The 25,498-nt window shown below is 39.2% G+C and overlaps 1 protein-coding gene across 1 annotated transcript in view; it reads right to left on the bottom strand.

The window, feature by feature from the left end:
- Positions 1-25,498, bottom strand: part of LOC122813659 (zinc finger protein 850-like) — a 310,753-nt gene that overhangs the window by 211,162 nt on the left and 74,093 nt on the right. Inside the window, exon 2 of the mRNA XM_044086097.1 lies at positions 4,787-4,885. Coding sequence (XP_043942032.1) covers positions 4,787-4,798 — 12 coding nt within the window. The 5' untranslated portion in view covers positions 4,799-4,885. The remainder of the gene's footprint in view (positions 1-4,786; positions 4,886-25,498) is intronic.

Here is a 25,498-nt window from a genome sequence, read left to right as displayed (position 1 = left end):
CCACGGATAGGGGGGTGTCAGAGGCTCTAGCCGGGGTGTATGGGGATGGAGTGACTGATCCAGGTGATGTGACTGACGATCTGGCCAGTGCGCTCCTCATGCAGGAGCCTCTGGACCACCCTTATCCACATCCAAATCAGACAGCCTAGAGGATTTGGAAGAAATAGAAGGAGATCTAGATCTCCAGACTGGAGACTCATGCCTGACACTGGGTGACCTGCTCCGAAAAGGTTCCAAAAGCATCGGAGCAGAGGTCGACTCCAGTACAACAGATACCTCCTGCGGCCCCGAGGACAATGAAGCTGAGGAGGTAGTATCCATTTCCGAGTCCTTCTCCTTCGGCCCCGAGGACAGTGGAGCCGAGGAGGAAGTATCCAATTTACAAACCTTCTCCGAAGGCTCCGAAGAAGCAGACGGAGCCGGAGATCTTTTCTTGGCCTTAGTAGGCTTAGACTTGGTACTAGAAGGCGGAGACAACTCCAAGGGCCTCTCAAAGAGGGCTTGATCAAACCCTTCAAAATCAATTTATTTTTATGTTCCTGCAGCACCCTAAAGCTAAAAACATGACAGAGACTGCAGGACTCTTGAAAGTGAATAGCACCAAGACAATAAACACAGATGGAGTGTCCATTTGTAATGGACATTTTATAGCCACATTTTGTACACTTTTTAAACCCAGAGGGTTTATGTTCCTTTGGTTCTTTCGACATGGCAAGCAACTGCGCCACACAGAACCGACAGAGTCAAACACAAAAGGAGGGCGGGAAGACCAACAAGTACTTCAATGGACAAGGAAACTCTAACTTAAACGCTTCCTAACCACTAACACAGCAGCACAAGACAACAAGGAAACACTTTGCAGAGGACTAGGTCCTCTAACTTAAACAGGCCTAGCCCGTGAAAAACAGTAGGGATACCACAAACACCAAACTGTCAAAACCTCACGCAACAACTATACAGGTACAACGATAGCTATCAAAATAGCTTTTGTCAAAAGGAAGACTGCTAAAATACTAACAGTATTTTAAAAGGGTACTTAGCCACAGCCAAGCAAGACCACGTCCTAACTCTACGAGTGGCAAACGAGATCTGGGGCTAGGGCGAGGTGCATCTTGGGATACCGAGTTAGCCCAGCCAATTAGAGACTTCGTGCTAGAAAATAGTTGGCCGAGTCGGAGCCGATTCTCAGCTCCAAACCCGTGAGTAAATAATGTAGGCGAGATGGAGCACATACATCAATCGTTATGGTGATTACATAACTAACTGTTACCTGGCTACATGTAGATCATGCCAGTCATTTTATGTAGGCAAAACAAATCAAATGCTTAAGAAACGTATACAGAGGCATCAAAGGGACATTGTCAACCAAGATGTTCATAATGCCCTAGCTAATCATGTTAGTCAGCATAAAGATCACTTGTTTTTATATAAAGTTATAGAGACCATACATATTGGACCAAAAAAAGGGGATATTGAGAACATAACTGAACTTAGGGAAACCAAATGGATAATAAACCTTAGAGCTGATCAACATCCGGGGTTGAATAGTGTTATACCGCTAAAACCTGTCTTGAAGAGACATAGATCGACCATGAGCTAATGAGATCATAAGTGATGAATGATAAGTATCTGAAGAGACATGATGCAATCCTAGTTAAATCTCCTACTGATCTTTAATGGATGGGATGAAGTCAGAAATATATACATTCTGGATGGATGGAATGAAGTCTGAAACTTGCGTATATTGCTATAGTGAAACAACATACCCATCACTTTGTCTTACAAGAGCATTTATATCCTAATGGAAGTTTGATTAAGTTAGATTATGTTGGTGTCAAGATCAGAAAATTTGATGCTGTCGACATATGCTGCTTGTTATTCAATATGCCCGTGTCTTTCCTGATCTGGCTTCATCTTAACAAAACTGAACAGCGTGATAAACATCTGAACGGAGATAGTGGAATCTTAGTAAAAGTTCCCCACAGATTTTGAATGGTTGGGATGAAGTCAGAAACTTATATACACTGACTTTGGATGGGTGAAATGAAGTCTGAAACTTGTATATGCTGCCAGAGTGAAATAACATACTTATACTCTTCTTAGAAAAACTTATAGGCAGTTACCATGTGAGTTCATTGAGATACAAATGTGGCCATGCAAGACATGGAGCCTTGACATTATTGTCATTCAGCAATTATCCTACCATATCCCTGTTTTGGGAAATGAAATTTTTGACATCGGCCATCTTTTATTGATAGCGATGTTTACTACTACACATTTTTTGTTAATTTCATCACTGAACATCAGAGATGTGTGAAAAAACTTCTTTTGGGTTGATCAGATAAAAGAAAATAAGTTTTATAATAGGAATTTATGAAAGTCAGCAGATTTGTTTTCTGACGCTCCTTGGAAGCTATTATTGGCTACTCAGATTATTCATTTATTGTTTGTGCCATTTTTCCTCTATTGAATGTTAGAAATATGTAAAAAACTGCTTCTGGGATTATTTGACATGTTCTTCAGTAAGAATACATAAAGGCTAGCAGACCTGTGTTTTGTTGTTTCTTGGAAACCGCTATTAGCTGTTTAGTTCACCTATTTTGCATACTCAGACTTCAATACATTGGTATGAGGCATGCTTCTAATGATAGCTTGCTGCTGCATCTGTTACTTCTTTTGGAAGTGCTATTGGTTACTAACATCACCTTCTTTGCATATTTCATTAGTATTGAACATTAATAAGCTGTGGGAGACATCTCTTTACAAAATGGAACTGTTAACTCAGTTTATGCAAATCAGATGGAGAAATCTAAACATGGATTGGCTGGAACTTTGCTGTTGATATTCTCATTGGGTGAATAATTCTGACTGGCTTATATATACAGATGAATGTCCCATTTGATTATACGATCTGAAGAAGAACTATTCAAAAGCGCTTATCGTTGGACAAGGGACTTAATTTTAATATTTTTGTTATTTTTGTTTTTATTTCATTCCTTTTATTAAATTCTGGATTTTAACAGGTTCATAGGTTCATAGATTAGTACTAAGCTAACTGTCCTTGCGAACCATTTTAAGCTTAGCCAATTGTCCCTTGTGAGACTCAAACCCTGCACCTTGTGGTTGCAAGGCAAACACCTTAACCATTAGGACACCCTCCCAGAACTTCTATCATTGGATTGCACAGACAGCTCATTTGCTTTTTAGGACAGTGTTAGCCTGGGTGAACTAGCTGTCTTTTGGTGTGAGGTAGCCTGAACACTTTCTTCTTTCCACCAAATGAACTCATAGGGAGGCCAAAAAAAAAAAAAAAAACAACTATTCTTGCGTCTTCGAGTTCCTCACAAACACAATACACTGAAGATTTACAGCATTGTTACATAGTTCACTAGCACTTTCAATTCTGCTCGAACATTACAGGCTCTCTGAAAAGTAGCTTACAAGCATTACATACATACAATAGGCAGCAAAATGGCACAATGATTAGGGTCTTGGCAATTACTGTAGTTACAACTTTGGAACATAAGGAAGAAAAACTTGCTCTCTGGAAAGTTTGCCATATGAATAAAGACCTATATCTCTATGTGAAAACTTGCTCCATCCACCATCATGACAAACAGTAAAGCTAATCTCAAACTATGTTTAATTGATATCAAACACCTAATCTAACATAGTAGTCTAGACAGCAGTTCTTAGAAAGACAATGTTATATCACTAGTAAAAACTAACTGCAGCTCTAATAAATCAGTGTTATCACTCTACAGACATTTGCTTAGTTGATTTAAAAAGTGCAAAAATGAAAAGAAATCAAATGATTCAACCTGTTCAAAAGATTTAGTATCACATATAAAGCAAAAATGCACTTCCTAGTTGGCAGCCTGCTTCTTAAAGCAAAAAAAAATAAAAAACAAAAAAACACTTCTTAATTCTGTCCCATCCAAAAACTTAATAAAATAGTGTGAAGAGTAAATTAACAAGAAGAGCTTTATCCTCCCTGAAATATTTAACATTAGTTTTTGTCAGGTTTAAGTCAATCTTCAAACTATTCATGACAAGATGAAAATCATGTCCGATTTGCATAATAAAAATGTTGATAAGCTTCATTAATTAACAAATTAATATATTTTCAGAAATACTGATATCTTGCAAACTGATAGCCTATGAGTTTTGATATGAGAGGCTTGTCAACAGACTGCAATACTTAACACATGCACATTAATACATCCAATGCAGTTACATCACCGCTACGTGCAGAAAGGCTTACACAGTGTCTTACACTTTATTTAAATATAATATCTCTTGCTGTTGGGCTAGCCACCCAGTGGTGTAAACTTTGGCTCTAGATGACTGTCACTGTTGAAGTGACACCTCAACTCTGTGTCTAAAAATGGGAAAAGGGGTTGTGGATGGATGGCTCTCTTGTTATCTCACGATTACTCCATACATGAATCTTGCTCTCTTTCAGTCCTAAAGTTTGCCCTCAGTAACAGATATCTACCAGATATCTCATTAGGGAAATACTAAATATTAGAAACACTGTTATGGAATACCAACATAAGGTAGTTATTTAAGTTACTTTACTAGACCTGCAGGCATTGGATAATACTATGGTCACATATTCTGTGATTTTCCAGCCAGGATCATCTTGCGAATATTATTTTCAGAATAAGACATTAAGGAGTAATAACTTTTCATAAAAATTCTTACAAGTATAACACATTATACATTACAGTAGTAAGTGGTGTAAATTGGCAGCACTTTCTCCGTTAGTAATTTAATGTCTTACCTCCAGCGCCATTTGCCCTTCTTTTGCAGGAATGCAGTTTCACCAGTAAGAAACCTCAACAACTTTGTGTACCTATTAGTGACCAAGAAAGTAAGACTCCTAGAAAAAAAAAAAACAGAATAAATAGTTTTACATCTCAGATATAACATATTAAATAATATTCAGTCCTGCTAATATGCCTCAAATTCTGCACCCCATATAACTATTTTTTATACAGAGAGACCACAAAACTTAGTCTAAGGTCTAAAGCTTCGGTCTTACACTACTCATTAAGATGAGTGTTAACTACTGAGGAGAGATCTAGTTAGTACTTTTCTCCTGCATGTAAGCACTGAGGAAGCTCATCTTCCAGTGTGTTCTCCCACAGATTTGTACAAACAGTGTTAGTAAACAATTGGGTTGTTCACATGAATGACCCCAGTAAGAAGTAAAAGCTAAGGGACCTTAATGCTGTATGATAACATGTGGTCCCATCACCATCACAGTGAAGCCTAAGAGAGTTGCCTAGGATGCTGGCAGACTGCTGCTTCCAAGCGACCAGCACAGAGCTCTCACATCCACAAAACTATCTGAATGTTTCCATCCTCTCCTTCATCTTTATGGTTATCCATATACCACAGGTTTCACTGGCACCGTTTGCACTACCTACATCCTACAGAGTTACTACTGCCGTTACACTTTTCCTCAGGCCTAGCTAGAACACATCCAATGCAGTTACATCAACTACTTTCTACAAAACACTAATCAAGGTTTCATCTCTTCTCCTCCCTAGATGAGAATTCTGGTTGCATTCTATTTGGAAAAGTATGACCTCTGAACTTTTTAAACTACCTCAAGGTACCTTAAGGTGTTCTGATGTCCTTCATCTCTTGTCAGTGATACTATCTTAGAGAAATACTAGATATGAGTTCAAACAGGTTCTACCTGTCAGAAATTTGAAAAACAATTCAAACTATGCTACTTTTCATAACCATCCAAGACATACCTCTCAACCTCAACGGCCCAAAAATAGGGATAGATTTTAAATATTCCTCTTATAAACTTAAAAAGTTGCTAGAATAAAATGTTTTGTGCTACTGTGTATTTTCTGAAGGATATGAAGTCAGAAACTCAAATGCCTGTCATTATTTACTGTATTCAATCCTCACTAATTTGCCAGAAAACTAGAAATTTTATGAGGAACAGACCAAAAATATGAGCCAACAGTGTGAACATTCTGCAAAAGTCTGAACAGTTGAGAAGTACGATACAAGGATCTGATAATTTCTGATGGCAAATGTTCCCTTAGTTATGACCAGAAAATCTATGCATTTGTAAATGCAAAATGTAAGCTATAAGCCATATTTTTCAAGATTGATATAGTGTAAGAATGTAGCACTATATGTAAATAGTTGTTTATGTGATGTTTTCATATTATCTTCTTTATTAACTACTGATTTTTCAATTTTGTGCCAGTAACGATAGTTTGAATTACTTGAGTCAAGAATGTCATGTACCTTTTAATATTATAGTCTCTCCTGCCATATTAAGAAAGCAAGCTTTAAATGTTTTGGTTGGTTATGTGAATGTTTATTGGCCTTATCTGTCTCTGTATGCTGACCAGTTTCAGTAAAATGTTTTTTGTAAATGTTGTACCAAAATAATGAAACAAAAGTAAAATAAAGCTTTGAAAAAAAAAAGATTCATAACTTCTTACATCATTGAACTAGTTGTAATTTCTACACAAGTAAAACATTCAGATGCAAAGCCATACCTGCGTCATATTCTCTTTAAATTATGTGCCAGTTTTACTAGTCTTCTTCTCATAGAAAAAACATACACTTAAAGCAATGTTAAAACGAATACTAAAAACGTGATATGATTTGTTAAGAAACACAGTTTTGGAGTACTACAGACCTAAATTCCTTATATCCTATGGAGGGGGGGGGGGTCGTAACAACAATCCTAGACACAGAAAACTGAAACTTACAACCAAACAGAATACAACTTTTGGGTTATACAGCAAAAGCTTTGATATTTGCTCTGCATTCCTCAACTCTATCTTAGAAGTAATTGATTTCAATTTGCTGACACATCGTTTGACTTTTTGTTATGTGCCTCATAAGCACTATAACAAACACAAATGTTAAGTTGAACTTAATCAGTTTACTGTATAACCCCTTAACAATTCTTCACTTATTATTATCTGCTTTAACCATTTAAGGTTTGCAAGGGAGTTGTAGACTATCCTGGCAAGCCTCCACAGCAATCTTATAAAAACTGCTGCAGCATGTCATCATAATTCTATAACATGCATCTGTCATTACCACCAATGTGGTCAACAGAATTCCTACTGAAATTCAAAAAAAATAATAAGAACAGGTCTATAATCTGTTCTCCTGTTCAAATGAAACAGACTTTCCCATCAAAAGAGAGGAGTATTGAGAGGAGTATTGTATTCTGCATTGTAATACTTACTAACGGTAATGAGTTCATCCAAACATAGTTCGCAATAACCATGGGATATAGCTTATACTGCATTCAGGCTGCATTTTCCTAAGGGGCTATGCTATACTATGTTGGCCAACTGCCATGAGGGCTTTAGTTTGGACTATACTGCTAAGTGACTCTGACTCAATTAGTTTCCAAGTGTGACGGTCCCTACTCTGGGCTGGTAATCAAGGAGCATCAATCCTCATCACTGACACTGGTGAAGGATGGCCACTAGGAGCAAAAATGGATACACACAGTATTTTCAGATGTAGCTCTCTGTACCAAGCACAATTTCCCTTAACAGCACACAGGCAGCGCATTCCAGACCTGGGGCTGGACTGCCTTTCTCTCTCCAGGCCCCAAACAAGACTCCACACTGACCACCTGGGAGCTCTTCATCCCCATTCTAAGTAGCTGACACACACACTTGGACATTCAAATTTCACACACACACTCACACACACACACACACACACACACACACACACACACACACACACACACACACACACACACACACACACACACACACACACACACACAAACACACACTTCTGAGAAAGCTTGGCACAGATTTACCAGTTTCCCCCCCCCCTCTACCCACACTATAAGGTAATTAAACTGCCACAAGCAGCTACTCTAAGGCTCTTACAAAGGTACCCAATTATACTGAGTAAATATAAATGGTAGAGTTTGAACAAAGCAAGGCTTTCAGGAGCGGCTTCAGTGTCACTAAAATAAGCATAAGTACTCTTGATGATAAAATTATTCTCTAAAAGACTAGCCACAATGAAAGCTATAGACATATTTAATAATAAGTAATAGAATGGGAATCATGAGAACACTGAATATCTAGTGACAATAAACACCAGAGTTTCAATCACAGGAAATATAAAAAAAAAAATAACAGTTGAATAGATTCACACAGATGCAGAAAAAAAAATACTTAACTAATCTTACTATATTTTCAAGACTGACTAAAGAATTACTGTTCCCTAGTTAAGTTACTTACTACAGCAAGACAAGATGAGTGTTACGTTGCTTACTACACCAAGGCAAGATGAGGTGTGTGGATATGTGAGATACTTGTTTGAGATCTTTTCTGTCAGGTTTCGAAAAACAAAGTGCTGCTGCAAAAGTTCCAAAATATCTCTCACTCATATCTAAAGAATCATTTCAGTGCTGGTTATAAAATGACATCACATCTGGTCACCTTCACATTCAGAGCTTTGCTATGATCTGTTGCAGCATTTGAAAGCTATTAAACAATTTCAAAAAATTCCACCCTTTCAGTGTAGTAATTAGTTTACTCATAAGGACAATACCGTAATATTCCTAGTTCTGGTTTTCCCAGACATTTTTGTTTCTGGCTGCAATCAAACCTGAAAGATAACATCTTTATGGCCTAAACCAGCCCATTTAATTTTCAACCTATTTTTCAAAATAGCTGGACTGATATTAACCTCTAATCTTCTAGAATTTTCTGTTAAAACATACATTTAAATCAGTGATATCAATACTTTTCTGGCATACATATACATCTCTTTTCTGTCCGGCAAGATCCACTGTTGATGCATTTTTAACACAAATAACTTTACAAATACATTTTTACCACAAGCATTTGTACAAATCAGAGTGACAGTCAAATGACATAAAATTCTTTACAAAACTCCAGCTAGCTATACTGGCATATGTTACACATGTACTGCCCTACTCTCCCTAGTACAGATGGCACCATCTCACATCATCACACCAAGCAACAAAGGGCCATTTGGGGATGACATGTGGCATGTTTATTTTATCTTTGGGATAGGAGTAAAATAGCCCAGAGATGCAAGATTCCATCGTAGAAAACAAGCAACTATGCAGCTGCACTCTGTGAAATCAGGCAGGGCTCTAGTAATGCCTTAGTCTTGCAAGAGAGTACATGTGATTAAATGCCTGCTCTGGCATGTAGAGAATGTTTGTGGGGAAGGAACTGATATAACCTCAGGCAAATCCTACACATTTCACCAGATCAGACTAGCCCTCTTACCTCTTACAATAACAAGAACTTGATAGGGGTTTGCTTCATGGTGCTAGTAGCAAGAGAAGATAGAATATAGGATCATGATAGCTTATGGAGCGAAAGAGAGAGCGAGAATATGGGAGGAAATGTTGTACGCTGAGACAGGATAGAAAGAAAAATACACAGATATTAACAAAAGAGCCAGCTTAACAGCAACAAATATATTCCATGCTACTAGCAAATGGGAGGAAAAAAAGAAAAGAAAAGGACCTTCCCCTCTTATCACTACAGTACCTGCAATGAAAGCTATGCTAAGTTCAAGGGATGGATGACTAAGTGTAGTTCTGGGATGGGAGGTCATAGGAGAATGTACTGAATCTCTGTGGCACCCACAAAGAGGTAATGCAGTCTGCTGACACAAAGGTTATGACTTGGGTCTATTTGACATACATCAAATGAATCACTTGTTAACCTAAGCAGTAGCAGCCTAACACTTCTGTAAGATGTCAAATCACCATTAAGAGGATGTGAGATGATCAGGAATTGGTGGACACATTATAGCCAACATTTTTGAGTCACTGGTGGGCTTGAGATAGGCATGTATTTTTAAAAGAGTTGTAGGATCCATTCATTGCTTTCTGATGAAGTTCGATACATTAAAAGAACAAAAGCGCTAATTTGTATCCAGAGACTTGCCCTTGGTTTCATTGGTGGACTCGCCAACAGTTTGCCTATAAGATAAGTTAGATGTGAGGTGCACTTTGGGTACCTCAGCTCTAGCAGACTGTATTTTCAGACCATAACACAGTCTTCGAGGATCAGTTCTCCATGATATATCTGACTGCTCACTTCTTGGTGAGTTCTGGACCAGCTAAAGAGCACTGAACTCATTTGCAGAGTACCTCCCACATGATACCTCTCAACCGTACTGAATTCCTTGGTATTTACCAGTTATGAGGGGAAAAATAATGGGGTGCCACGAATTCCCGAGTGGCCACTGCAATTCATGTTTTTTTTTTCTTTTTTTTACATTTATTTTTTAAAGTTGAAATTGTAGCTAATGTCATCGTGTGCAGGGGAGTGCGCAATGATGTCAACTTCATGAGACAGACTGCCAGCCTGTCAGAAACTCTGCTAATGGCTCAGACTGTATTTACTTTGTGTAGGTATGTTCATGTTGTGGATTTAGACTAGCATGGCAGGCACAACTGGCTGCAGTGAGCGGAAGAGCTTGTTTAAATTTCTAAGTTCTGCCAATCCGAAGAAGCAAGTATTTCTGCAGTGCAACAGAGCAAAATCCAGTGGGTCTGCCCAGCATCTACACTACCAGGAAAATTTACTTTCTCACTGGATCCAGCTAACTTAAAAAAAAAAAAAAAAAAAAAAAAAAAAACATGCTATGTAATGATGTATCATGTTACATATGCCAAGCCTTATTGCCTAACAGGAAAGACAAATTACTCTGATATACAATACAAACTGGAAAAAATGTGACGCTTAAACAACCTTACTTACATATTTATTGCACACTGCCACAGAAAAGTGGGGGGTTGCTCTGATCCTCAAAAAGGAGCAGTCCGTCATCTTCATTACATGGAAATTAAACTAACTGCTCCAAAATCTTTTCTGAAATAAATCATGGATTGAAATATCAGATTTCAAGCCCTCCATCCACTAAGAAGGGTCGCAAAATAATGTTATGCCAGATTTTTTTTATTTTTTATTTTTTTAGATATGATGAATCAAATCACCTTACACAAGGCACATGAAGCAATGAGCACAAAAAAGCCTAGTACTACCATGTCACAATTAAATAATTATGGAAAGGGGAGCGATGCTTGGTAGCATTGTTGTATTCCTCAATGTTATCTTCCACACAAATACAACATATTGTTGCAATATATGACTGTAACTGGAGACTTACATTACATTTTGCATAGCAGATACTGTTAGCAAATTGATTAATGCATACACAAACATACACAAATTAAATACCCCATAACTCAAAAAATGAGTTTTCCCACCCCAGGTTGGATGGCCACATGCCCTGACCATATCCTCATTTCCTGCAACAAGGACTTGATGAAGTAATTTCAGAAGGGATGTTTTAAAGTGATAGGTTAGATTTTTGTTTACGTCAATATCAGAAATGCAGCTGCTGTGCACATGGGCGGAAATGAAAGTGGTTTTAAAGTTATGACTGCTGTGTAATAAGATCTGCATATTTAATTTTCTTTACTAAGCTGTCAGGTTTGTAGTAAATTTGCTATTGCACTGTTTAAATAGGTTAAGAATATGGTTTAGAATAGAATACAATCGAACTTGTCTGACTCGGTCATGTAAAACATTATACACCTTTACCATACTTCCTTATTTAGTCTTCATAACAGGCACTATATTTGTAGATGAAACAATAAAATATGAAGTTGTTTACCAGCAGCAGCCTCTTCATTAGCTACAGATCTCTTTAATGTGGAATTATTTAGATGACTTACTTCTGCTGAGATTGGGCATATTTACTGATACTGGTGGACTGTAGAAGTTTGAGTAGACTTTTATAATGGAAATGTTCTGAATTGAGCAGTTTTGTTATTATTGGTTTATGCATTTTGTTTAATTGCTTACTGGAAAAATGTTCAAAACAATAAATTTAAAACGCGCTCTAACAAGTGTGCTGTATTATACAGGGAATATAATTTAATACAATCAGGAAGGTGTATCAAAGAACACATGTATGTTTCGTGTGCAAGGGGCCTATGATTTGAAAACAGCCCACTGGTAATCTTTATCCACCACTGGCCAGATGTATTTTCTTTGAATATGGGTTTCAGTGCTGTTTCAATGAATGTGAGTTTCAAGAGCACAGAAGCTTTAATGCTAAGTCTACTTTCATTGTGAGAATGTATTGCTTTGTATAGTAGATGTCTATTAGTGTTTGTACTATAAAATGTAAAATAAAAGTTTTAAATGAAATCGAAATAATTATTGTAGAAGTAAAACAGTATGCACATTACAGTGTTTATGGTAAATGGGGAGAAATAGCCAAGTAATTGGACACTGGAATGGCTGCAGGAGGGTAGGGCTGTGTATGGGGGGCCCCATTCGACCATGATTTTGTGAGGGGGAAGGGTGGGAAACTCAGACAGCCCTGGGCTGCACAAACTCTAGCTACACTACCGATCAGTAGGCCACGGAGAATGACTTTTGGAGGTCCTAGCAAACTATAATATTCGTTTGCCAAGAATAGAATATTGCCTATCATTAAATGCCCTACTTTTACCACAAAACCCACATACTGCAAGTCAACAAAAGGCCATCATCTTCTCCCTTCCCAGTGAACATCATTGCTACACATTTCAAAAAAAAAGTCTACCATTTACTACAGGGTCTGGGGCATATTTTGGTTGTTATACCAGAATTCCACAGGAGTGGGCGGGGTTACATAATTATGTACACACATTTTATGTTACCAACATACAGATTTGTACCTATTTTTCATGGGCCTTTGTCCAGATTTTTGATGTTTCCAGGTTGAGAGGTATGCCTACATCTAGGACAGAGACATCTAACCAGAATTCAACAGAAGTAGAAACTGTGAAGTCCAGAAAACACCCGGAGGTTCCGCACTTGGATGAACTGTTTGGCAAATTTACAAAACAATCAGAGAATAATTGTTTTTGCTATTTTATTCCCTACTTCAGGAGCTGAACAAATAGCAGGCTACTTCTATAGTGAGAAAATCTTCATTTTTCCCATTCGTTAACCTAAAAGTGATCTGATTTGATCACAAATCTGCAACCAAGTAAACAGGTCTGACTATCATGAAGTACATTTCAGTTATTTAACCCCTCCCCATATATACTGCTACAGACACTGTCCAACTGCACTCCCCATGGAAATTAAATAACCAGGGGATTTTTTGAAGTTATGGACTTTTCCTGCATGCCTGAAGTACGACTCCTAAATGATAAAGGGGTTAAACAGCCTCTGAACATATTTACCACATCCATTGTCTATCCACTTTCCTCCCATTTATTATCCAAGTGAGGAAAATGGGGAGAAAGTTTAAAACAAAATGGAGAAAATGCATCTAATTACTTTCAGGAACAGACTGGCATGATAGCATATTACAATTTCCAGCAAAAAGTACTGCAGTGGAAAACAAATCAGTTCAGTTGGTTTTGGTTGTGGGAAGTTGCTTAAATCTAGCTTGACTGGTAAAACCATTCCAGGGACAGGTACTAAGTCGGACTGCCTAATTATTTCCACCTGTTTAAAGCGGACAGAGGTACTGTAGTTCTCAGATTAATGAGGTTGATTGCCCAGCCATCTGGACTAAGTTCTCATTAGTTGAAAACTCACAGATCAAGAATACAAAAAAATAAAAAAGAACACTGTAAAACACTGTCAAGTTATTGAGAGTGAACTTCAGTAACTTTAACCCTTGGCCTCATCATCATACAGGTGACATGAATAAATGTGAGCAAATATTTTCTTTTCTGGAGATCTTGTTTACTTCCTTAAGTCAAACTTTTCTCCTAAATAAGGCAAAGTTAATCCCTGCATTAGAAAAACCTTTATAGGATCCCAAGCAACAAAGAAATTATAGGTTTATCCTCAATCTTCAGTTTATGGGAAATAATAATAATATTAAAGTGGTGGCAGCACTACAGGGTATGAGACTGCTAACCAGCAATTACCTTCTGTGAGCCCTAACAGGGCCATGGCAAGAAGAAAGCATAGTCATTGTAAAAGGTCTAGGCAAAAGCAATAGAGCTGCTTCCATTTTTGATACTTCTAGAAATGAACTCCATACCTCACAACATCACTCATGAAAACAATGTGTTTTGAAGAAGCAATCTTTCCATGTTTTTCGGTTTTGTGTTGCTAGTTTTTTTTTCCATTTTAAATGACAAATCCCACTGGATTACCTTTGACTATCTTACTCACCGGCAGCAAAGTTATGTGTGACATCCTTCAAGGCTGAGTCCCAAAAAAAATAAAATAAACAGTTCTATACTTGGCAGCTCTGAGCAAGTTACTTAAAACGAAAGGGATCTGATTTTTTCTTTTCATTAGTATTTGTACTATATGCAGTAAAACTTGCAGATATTCCTGGAAAAAATTATAATGTCCCATAACTGAATAAGTGAATTACTGCCATCTTGAAATTTCTGAGCAGATGGTTATTGACTGATAAAGACCCCACAGTCAAATTTAATTGCGCACTAGATCTGCCATCCAGGCCTTGTAAAATATCAAACATTGGACATCAGCGTGACTCCAAGTGGTAAAGAAGGCTGGGAATGTAGCTGGAGTCACCTATCCTTTTCCAGTCAGACTACAGTAATGCTTAAACAGTCAGTACGTATCTCAGTTATCTACTCATTGATGTGACTTTTATTTATTGTTACTGACTTGGTTTCCGACAAGTTACATTCTGCAAAACAAATGCAATAAAATGTTTCCACATAGAAAATCCTATCTCGAGATCAGACATAACCAAACTTAATTCCTTATACATAAATTCCCAGAACTGCTCTGTGTATGACAGTGATTTCTTAAACTGCCTCACATCCTAAAAAAGTTACAAATTGCCATTCTAAATGCTACTCATCACTGCTGAAGACCATGAACATCCTTGTGAAAGGTTCTGTCATTGATCAGCGTTCTTTACTTATAATTCAATCAACAAAAATGTCAGTATTCGCCTCATGAGCTTCACTTCACTTCTCTCAAGATGAATTACTTGACATCCATTTCTTGAAAAAATAACAATGCGTTTACAGATACAATAATATCACCTGGCGAGGATGTCCCTTCTCAGTTCTCCATAAAATACTTAAACATCTTACTTTGTAGTTATGTCACCCTGATTCCACCAAGCTGAATCCATTACAGCATACCATTCTACTATTGAATGAGTGTGATTCCTGAACAAGACCAGGTCTACAGGGTCCCACCCAACTTCCTTCATGTCAGTTATCCTGTATTCGCATCACTGTCTGTCAAATATCTTCAACTCCCTCATTCTGTAATTTAGATGAAACTTTTTTTACTTCAAAAAGGACATTATCAGTCAGTGTATAAATGGGAATGGAGCAGGTCATCTGCCATTCAATGTACTGATTTTTTCAGAAGGTTCATAGGTCATGTCTACTTCGAAAAATATATTTAATTCTGCAAACTTACGAATATATACAACTATATTTCAGAATAAAATAACTCCTTTTTTATGCACCTGAAATACCTCACTACAGTGACTAGAAAATATCCGACTGTTGTCCTTACTCAGAACTGCAAAGTACCTGCAGAAATGTCACTTTACTGTTTTTATTATTCTGAACAGGCAAATAGATTCTGGATCGGTGTCCATAGTATAGTTGCTTACTGTAATTATTTTTTACTTTTGCATTAATCTATTGTTTGACCATTTATACAGTTAGGCCCTGTCCTCAGAGGTTCTCTCTCCTCTGTGACATTTAGTCTAATTTGGTATTGTAAATAAAATTCAATCACTATTTGTTTATGTGGTTCTCATCTGTATTAGTGATGCTGCACTTCTAAAAATGTCACCAATGATTTATGAATAATGTACGGCTGCAAAAATAAGTACATACTCAATGTAAGGACTTTGCGGCTTGTGATTGGGTTGTAGTTAAAACAGTGTTCGCAGCAGTAAACTTTCTTGGTTAAAACAAAGTAAAATAATCATTATCATTTGCTTTAACAACATTAACAAAATCCTTTTGCTTATTCAGATGATCTATCCCATCTGAGAAAAAAATCATGGGGTACTCTGAAAACTCAGTGGTATTCTAGGCATCCTAGATATGCTACATGGCAGGGATCAAACATGAAAACTCTGAAAGGTTACTGAACTCCCTAATATATGCTCATATTTCCTTGTCTTTAGGTATACTTCTAGAAATGTAGTAAAATGTGCAAAATCTAATCATTTAAGGACAAAGGCCATTTACTCAACCTATAAAATTCTGAAACAAGACTACAGATTTCTCAGAAGAAGAAAAAAATATTCACAAACCCTCCCTCTTCTGTTGCACCTAATAATCATAACTACAGTCATTTGGTCCAGGATCATGATGCCTTTCAGTATTTCACAATCTCTTCTCCAACTTCATCCTTCCCACCTATTTTTCCTTGAAATGTGAGACCAAATATAACCAGAAAACAGTGGAAGTGATATATATATGCCCTTGAGTCCCACTTGCCCAGACTTCACACAGAGATATCACAGTCGAATTTGTGTACACTATACATCTTTACCTGCTTGATTCTTGCCCTGGAAAATTCTTAGTTTCTGCCTTCTTCCAATAAACTGCAGTCTATTGCAACGCCAAGCTCCTCAATCAAGAACTTAATCTCATTCACAAATGCACACTCACCTGGAAGTATGTTACAATTACTCTCCTGCCTAAAAGATCCCCCAACTAAAACTCATGTTGACCATTGACTAATTTCAAACTTGCCTTTGATGTTAAACCTGCTGTAAAGGGTTATTTAATACATAACCCCAAAAACATAAGACTAAGGTATGACCTGCTGCTTTCAAATACATGGATTCAGAAGGTACAGTATATTTATATTTTCACTGTGTAATAAAAATGTAACAATCCTGGATTTAGGTATCCTCAGAGATGGTATCTCAGTTAAGCTAAAGCAAATGTCTAACATTACTCACAGCACTGTTATAGCTGTACTAGATAGGCTGTCCTCTTATCTGATATATTAATCATCTCTCAAACAGATCGGCACATGTAAAACTTAACAGTGGTCTCTGAACTAGGCCTGTTCATTGGCTGAGTACAACAAAGCTTTGCTCTGGGAACTACTGTCGTCTCTTTTTTACTGCTTTCATTACACTGTGTCTCCATATTCATTTAAATGCAGATGTTTTCCACTTTAGACAATGACTCTTCCGCACTATGAGTTTAACAATGCATGGAAAAAGTTTAATCATAAAAGTCTAACTGCAACTACTGTTATGACCAAGATTAAATTGTCTGGCAATCACAGTTGTACAGTCTCCTCTCATTTGTGTTACATTTCTCCTGCTCATCTTTTTATAGATTATTACTAGCCGAATGACTCAGGTGGGCCTTTCTAAGCCTAACCAAGTTTCCCAAAAGAATAACGATGTCCTGTACCCAAACAGGATATTGTGGTCCAGGCATTTGTAAACTACAACAACAAAGGAGCAGAGCCAAACCACGACGACTGTTCAGGATAAACACAATAATGCTTCTTTTTTGGATCTACTGTTGTATATATTTTCTCATTTGGAAACTACCTCTGTCCATAAGGGACTTGGATGCCAAGCCTGGTGTAAATTTCTTATTCCCCATCCACTGGTCTAGGTCGTGCTTAAATTGAGTAATAGGTGAACTCAGATTCACATGGACTGGAAGCCTGTTTTACAGGAGGGACACACTAGCATTGTTCTGATAAGGGCAGAGTACAGTGGACCTAGACGCCGTGCCCTTACTTATAAGCTGCACAACATAAAAGGATTTCCTCAACACTGTAGCCATGTGGTGGTCAAAGGTAAGGCTACTGTCTATGTGCATATCCAGATACCTGAGCACTGGGTTGACTCTTAGGGGTGTACTATCAACATGGGAGTTAGCCAGGATGGTTAACTTCACAAAGGGTACAATTATGCATTTCTTAGCTTTGAGTTTAAGACCACAGATTTTGGCACTATTTGTTACTCAGAGATGGGCCTTCTTGAAGGATACTAATGTTTGATGGGGAGTCGATGATAACCCCCAGCTTGCAATCATCTGAAAACTTAATCAGCCATATACCTACAGCATTTGCTTCCACTTCAGAGAAACAGATGCCAAAAAGGTGGTGCAGGCCCAGTACCAAGCCTTGGGGGACTCCGTTATTGACTGGCCTCTTGGTGGAGATGGCCTCATCTAGTTTGACCTTCTAGGTCCTATCAGTGACCCAGTTGGCTATCCAGCAGGTGGTAAAAGGGTTTATACCTAATTTATTGAGCTTGCTTATAATGCTTGAGTTGGGTATTGTATCAAAAGAGGTGGCCAGGATGAGGTAAAATGTGTGCATAGTCTTTCCCTCATTAATTGCTTTGGTGACCCTGTCAAAGAAGCCCACCAGATTTAATAGGCATGACCTTCCTTTATCAAAGCCAAACTGTGATGGATACAGCATTTGCAGGTAACCTATGTCCTCATGTATCATGTCTTTGAGGATTCCTTCTATGGTCTTACATATGATGCTGGTCAGACTTGTGGGCCTCTGGTTACCCAGATGGGTGGTTGTACCTCCTTTGTGCAGAGGAATGACTGTAGCCATCTTCTTTTCCCTGGGCACAAAACCTGAGTGCATGCTCCAGCTAAAAAGTGATTCAACTGGATCAGAGAGGTCATGTTTTGTGCCATTTTGTAAGCATCATGGGATGTTATAGAGTCTCATCAATGCAGTGTTTTTGGCCTTGGAAAGTGCATTGATGACCTGGTCTCTAGCAATGGTTGAGGTGATTGTGATATGCAGTATTTCCTTTGGACTATTGGAGGGAGACTGAGGAGGAATTTGAGCTGAACCTGTCAGCCAAATGGTTGGCAATGACCTCTGGTTCAGTGTGGGTGATGCCATTTACAATAAGTTCTACGCATTGCTGCATATTTCCCTTGAGGTTCCGGACATGCTGTGGAAAGCTCTGAGGCTGTCCTTTACCTGAAAAATCATTTTTTTCTTAAAATTTAGCTTTTGCAAGTTTTAATTAAACTTCTTAGCTGCCTGTTTAAACTGGTCAGGGGCCTTTTACTTTGTTGAACTTTGTTCCTCCTGTGCTTGGTCAATATTTTTTTCTTTTGTAGTATAACTGTTTGATATTGTGATTTCACCAGGGTGGCTTGTGTTGTGAGTTTGTCTTGATCTGAATACGAGTGGGCACAGCTCACACTATACAGCTGTCAATATGGCTGTACAGAGATTTTGTAAACAGCTCAGTATATGCTATAGTGTTTACTGGGTTTGGGGGTGCTTGGGTCTTAGCCAGAATGTTGCTAAGTAGGGAGACGTTAGCTTTGGAATAGTTTCTAAAGGTTTTTGGTTTCACTGGGGCACTGGATTTAATTTGTATTTCAAGTGGTACTGCCTTATGGTCACATCTAACAAGTGAGGACATTGCATTGGGTGAGGAACATCACTTCCCCGATGTTCGTGAGTACAGGGTTGAGGATGTTTGTACCCCTGGTAGGAGAATGGACCAACTGTTCCAGGATGTTGGTATTAAACAAAGTTTAGGAATTGCCAGGCTTGTTCATTTTAAGTGGTACAGGATTCCCAATCTATAAAGGGGTAGTTGAGAGCCCTATTGAAGATCATACTGAGTTGAACGGTGAGGGACTCTAGTACACTGAGAGAGGTAGTATGGGTTTCCGGGGATATGGGGGCCCTACAGGTTGCCAAGATATGCTATGAGACCCTGTTTATGGTGAGTTGCACATGCATGAGTGCCAGTGGGTCATATACTTTACTAGTTCAGATGTGAGGTTGTTTTTAATAATGACTGGGATTCCTCCACCTTTAATTCTCTCCTGTGCAGTAGCTGGTCTAAAAGTGCGAAAGCCATTGTAACCTTGCACTACCGGGGTACTCTTCATGACTTTAAACCATGTCTCCATTGCTCGCAGATGTCTACACTCTCCAGGAAGAGGAAGGTTTGCAGGGAGTGAAGTTTCTTGTTAAGACTTGTAGCCTTGAGCAGCATCACCTTCAGATATTCCTTCATAGGTTCAATTAAGTCAGGAGGTTTATCAGTTTGGCAATGCCTAAAAAGGCACTATGGGGAGGGGGTGGAAAAGGTCTTTGCCAATATCCAAAAGCTTAGACAGGTTAAGTGCAGACTATCCCTGGCAAAGCAGCGTGGTCTGTCACTATGTCCTCCCAGGCCATCAAATACTGTATCCCCTTGTAATGACACCAGAAGCTACACCAATTGTTAAAAACAGTCATTTTTAGTTGTAATGCTGAGAAGGTAGTAGGCTGCTCAGTGTTATACTCATACCTGCCTGAGACACAATCTGTAAGCTCGATCATGTCTTGTTTCATATATTAAAGGGAGAAAAGTCTCAGATCATTAACACCCATTGGGACTATGACAGAGTTATACTGGTACTTGTGGTTCAATGACCTGAGTGCCTATGTGACCTGATGGAACCTAGCTCCGGAAAGGCAGCTAACCCTGACTCTCTCCTTAAACAGTATGGTGAGGGGGACATCAGTGTGCTTCACTATAAAATCACCAATGACCAGGAAATTTGGCAGTGCACTGGTTTGCTTAGCAGTGTTTTCATGATAGCGGAGGACCCTTTTTTAAATTGTACTGTGCAGGAGGTCCTAGTGGTGTTTTAGGAAGGTTACTTGTAAGTACCTCAGTATAAGTAGTTTTATGTGTAGAGTCTTTACCCTGTGCAGTAAGCATGGTGCAAGTGCTACTGTCAACCTCTGTATGATTACTTTTGGCTGTATGACAGAGTTTTGCTTCCAGCATTAAAGTCTATTTACACTTCTCACATACTTTATCTACTTTATCAAGAATAAGTTGGTTGTCAGTGTACATGAGGCAATTGCTACACTGCCTCAAAATACCCATCACAACCAGACTGGCTACAGAGTGAGTTGGTAAGTGCATATCCATGGCTGCAAATCTACTATGAAGGAGTGAGAAAAATTTAAATATTGATTAGGTCAACAACACAAGGAATGTAATGAGCTGAGCGCAGACGAGATGTTCTAGTAAAAAAAAAAATGTCTAGACAGTAAAGGTATTTTTAAGGGAAACTCATACTGCAAGAAATCAGCATTTACAAAAAACTGCAGATATTCATTACAGAACACTAAATTAATACAGCAAAAAAAAAAAAAGTGCTGGACAATGGAGATGGTAACATAAGTCTTAGCTTTTGTAGAGTTTAGCCAGAGTGACGTTTAAAGATATGCAGGCAGGTGCGTGCATGAATGGGTGTGCCTTCTTTGAAGGTTAAGCGTCGGGCTGGCAAGTTGGCACCGTAAAAATCTACTGCCAATCATTAGCAGACCAGAGTTCCACTGTGGCGACCCTTAACCAGGAAAAGCAAAAAGACATTATTAGAAGAAACCAGCAACACTCTTCTTCTAAAGTAACGTGGCTGCCAAATGCCAGGCAAAGAGATTCAAATTTTAAACAAGCTAGCCCTTTAGCCAATCAAACAAAGGTACAATAAGACTTTCACCAGCAATTACTAGCTCAGGAAGGCGTAGGCTAGCCTCTCCTGCCACAAGAGTCTAGACCAAAAACCTTCCTAAAATAACTGGAATGGAGCCGAAGTACTTAAACCAGAACAAAGATACTTAGAAGGACAGGCACAATACACCTTCACCAGCAATTCCGAGCTCAGAAGGGTGGAGGCTACTCACTCCTCCTACAAGAGTGTAGACCACAAACCTTCCCAATATAAAATAACTGGTTTAGGGTCCAAGTGCTTAAATCAGAACTAAGAGACTTAGAATAACAGTAAAGTACAGTTGTGTACAATTACCATAAATGTACATGTTCGGGTGTATTCACTGTTGCAGTCATTACATTTGGGTTATCCTGCTGGCAGGTTGCCCTCAGCCGGCCTGAATTCCAAAGTCTTGGGTCCTGCGTCAGCTGCTGTCGCCCCTTCCCTGACGTCAGGTCGTCAGGGGTATAAAAGAAGCAGCCAACGCCATTTTCTTCAGTTTTTCTTGCCCCAGATGTCAGGTGACCCCTAAGAGGGTAGCCAAATTTTATATATATATAAATATATATATATATATATATATATATATCAATAAATGCAGCAATATAAATTTTACCTTCATCTATAAGCAAATACACCACATAGGTTGTATAAATTAGAGAAGGAGAGATAAGATCCATAGAAAAAAGGGGGGTGGTGGATGGGTAACCTGGACTGCAACAGTGAATACACTCGAACATCTACATTTATGGTAAGTGTACACAACTGTACTATGTTCTTCGTGTTTCACTGTTGCAGTCATTACATTTGGGTATAGTCCCAAAGCTATGGTTGGGAGGCTGGAGCTAGACAGCAGTAGGAGCAGCTATGAGGCCCTGCAGAACTGCAGTGGCAAAGCCTGCCCTGGATTTAGAGTAGAGTGGCAGATGATAATGCTTTGTAAAGGTGTGCACTGAACTCCAAGTAGCTGTCTCTAAAATGTCTTTGGTTGGTACTTCCCTGAGAAAGGCTGCTGAAGTAGCTGCAGCTCTGGTGGAATGTGGCCTAATGCCCTTAGGCACTGGCTTGCTATGGTGTAAGTAGCAGAAATGAATGCAGTGGCCTAACCACTTAGAAATAGTCTGCTTTGAGATAGCCTTTCCTTTTGATCCTGCAGCATATGCCACTAGTAATTGCTCTGTCTTCCTGAAAGCTTTGGTGCTGTCCAAGTAGAATCTAAGCTGTCTGTGTACATCCAAAGAATGTAGAATTCTCTCCCCCTTGTTCTGTGGTTTTGGGTAAAAAGTTGGCAGATGAATAGTTTGGTTTAGAGCCACACTTTAGGCATAAATGTTGGATTTGTCCTCAGGGAGACCCTGTCCTTATGAAAAATGATAAAAGGTTCCACAGCCATGAGCGCCTGTAGCTCTGAAACTCATCTTGCTGAAGTAATTGCTAGGAGCATAGCTGTTTTCCAAGATAAAAACTTTATATCAGCAGTAGCATCTGGCTCAAAAGGAGGCAAGATGAGCTTTTCCAAGACATAGTTGAGGTCCCATGCAGGTATCTCCTTGGAGATCTTAAATTGTTGGCCCCTCTGAAGTACTGCTTTAAAAAAGGATGAGAAAAAAGTGGTGGCTCTGTATTGTAATGAGCCAAAATGCCAGAGGCATGAATTTTAACTGATGAAAACAATAGGCCTTTATCCAGCATCTCAGTTAAGTATTGCAAAATCTGAGGAATGTTTGGAATAGTTGCATCAGTTCCTTGTGTCTGGTTCCAAGCACAAAATCTCTTCCATTTTCCAGCATAAGACTTTCTAGTACTAGGCCTTCTGGCTTCCAGAATGACATCCATCACAGCTTTACTAAGGGGTGTCTTTTGTGTGACTACATTATCCGCCATGCTGCCAAGTTTAATGTCCTGAGTTGGCTGTGCAGGATCTGATTGTTTTGCTGGGTCAGTAGACGAGGTATTTGAGGTAAAGTCCAAGCTGGGTATAATGACAAGTTCCTTAGGATTGGATACCAGTACTGGCATGGCCAGTCTGGGGCAATCAGTATCATCTTTGGCTTCTCCTGTCTGACCTTTAGGAGTACCTTGGGGAGGAGAGGCAGTGGGGGAAAGGCATATACAGATAGATTTTCCCAGCTGAAAGATAAGGCGTCCACTTTCCACGCTTGTCTGTGATAAGTCCTTGTGCAGAATCTTTTTAGTTGGTAATTGTGAGGGGAGGCAAAAAGATCTATGTCTGGGCATCCCCATTTCCTTGTTATCATGCTGAAGACTTGCGGATCCAGCTTCCACTCGTGGGGATCCATGAGGTTTCTGCTTAGTCCGTCTGCCAGAGTATTTTCCTTTCCTGGCAGGAATTGTGCCTGCAGATGTATTTGGTAAGTCAAAGCTGTGTCCTACAAGGTCATGGCTAGTCTGCAAAGGGGGTAAGAACGTGTGCCCCCTGCTTGTTTATATACCACATGACCGTGGTGATGTCTGTCTTTATCAGTAGTTGTCCTGGATGAAGTAGGTCCTTGAAGGCTGTCAGGGCATTTTGAACAGCTAGCATCTCTTTTTGATTGATATGTAGATGCATTTGGTTTGAGGACCATGTTCCCTGAATGCATTTTCCTGCCATGTGGGCCCCCCAGACATAATCTGATGAATCCGTTGTCAGTGTCTGCCTGGCTGGGGGTAATGTGAATGGCTGTCCCTTATTCTGGTGACAAGCCTTTGCCCACCATCGAAACTCCTGTTGCAGGCTGGGGATGAGAGTAATGATTGTTTCCAGGCTGTGGTAATGTTGAGTCCAAACACTTTTTAGGTACCATTGAAGTTTTCTCATATGCAGTCTTGCATATGGAATTAGTAGGATGCAGGATGCCATGAAGCCCAAAGCCTGCAGAATTTTTCTTGCAGATAACTGGGCCTTTGTTGCCAACATTTTGAAAAAGGTAGTCAGTCGTTTTTGTTTGCCTGGCGTGAGATAAGCCATCTGGGCAGTTGTATTTAAGCTTGCACCCAGGAATATTATCTCTTGTGAGGGTACTAGTTTTGATTTCTTTTTGTTGACTGTGTACCCTAGGCATGTTAGAAGTCTTTTCACAAACGCCAGATGTTGAAGAAGAATGTCCTTGTTCTCTGCTTGAATGAGGCAGAGGAACAAGTAACGATATATTTGTATTCCTCTTTGTCTGCAGAATGCAATTACTGGTGCCAGGCACTTTGTAAAGACCCTGGGTGCAGTAGATAAGCCAAAGGGCAGTGCAGAGAATTGGTAATGCTTTGAACCAATCTTGATTCTGAGGTATCTTCTGCATGATTGTCTGATTGGGACATGCAGGTATGCCTCTCTTAGGTCTAAAGTCACAAGCCAAGCATTCTTGCCCAGCATGGGCAGAAGCTGCTGCAAAGTCAACATTTTGAATTTTGGAATATCCAGGAATGTGCTCAGAATAGATAGGTCCAGTATCGGCCTCCAGGCCTTGTCCTTTCTGGGTACCAAGAACAGTCTTGAGGAAAATCCTTGTCCCTACTCTTGCTCTGGTACTTGTTGAATGACCCTGAGGGATGAGACTTGTTTTTGTGCCTCTGCCCATTGATTTTTTGGCAGATCTGGCCAGCCGTTTGCCTTTGGTAGAGTATGGAAATGGAACTTGTAGCTTTGTGGCACTATATTTGGAACCCACTTGTCCTGGGTTATAATGTGCCAATTTTGAGAAAAAAGTGCTAATTCCCCCCCTAAGGGTGCTGCCAGTAGATAAGTGCTTGGTGCAGGCAGGGGGAAGTCATTGGGACTGTTTCCTGTATGTTTGTGATTTGTCTTCTCCACCTTTGGAGGTAGAAGCACCCCATTGCTTTGACCTGTATGAACCTTGCGCCTGGGATCTGCCCTTAGGGCGTCTGGATCTGCCCCTTTGAGGTCTGTCTGACACAGGAAAGGACCAATTTTTTGTAGGTAGGCCAGTGTCTACTAAACCTAGGTGGCTGTACTTGTAA

Source organism: Protopterus annectens, chromosome 10.part0, assembly GCF_019279795.1.
Source record: "Protopterus annectens isolate FY-2018-M chromosome 10.part0, PAN1.0, whole genome shotgun sequence".
Lineage (NCBI taxonomy): Eukaryota > Metazoa > Chordata > Ceratodontiformes > Protopteridae > Protopterus > Protopterus annectens.
The sequence above is the reverse complement of the archived record's forward strand: the minus strand, read 5'-3'. Positions and strand labels throughout refer to the sequence as shown.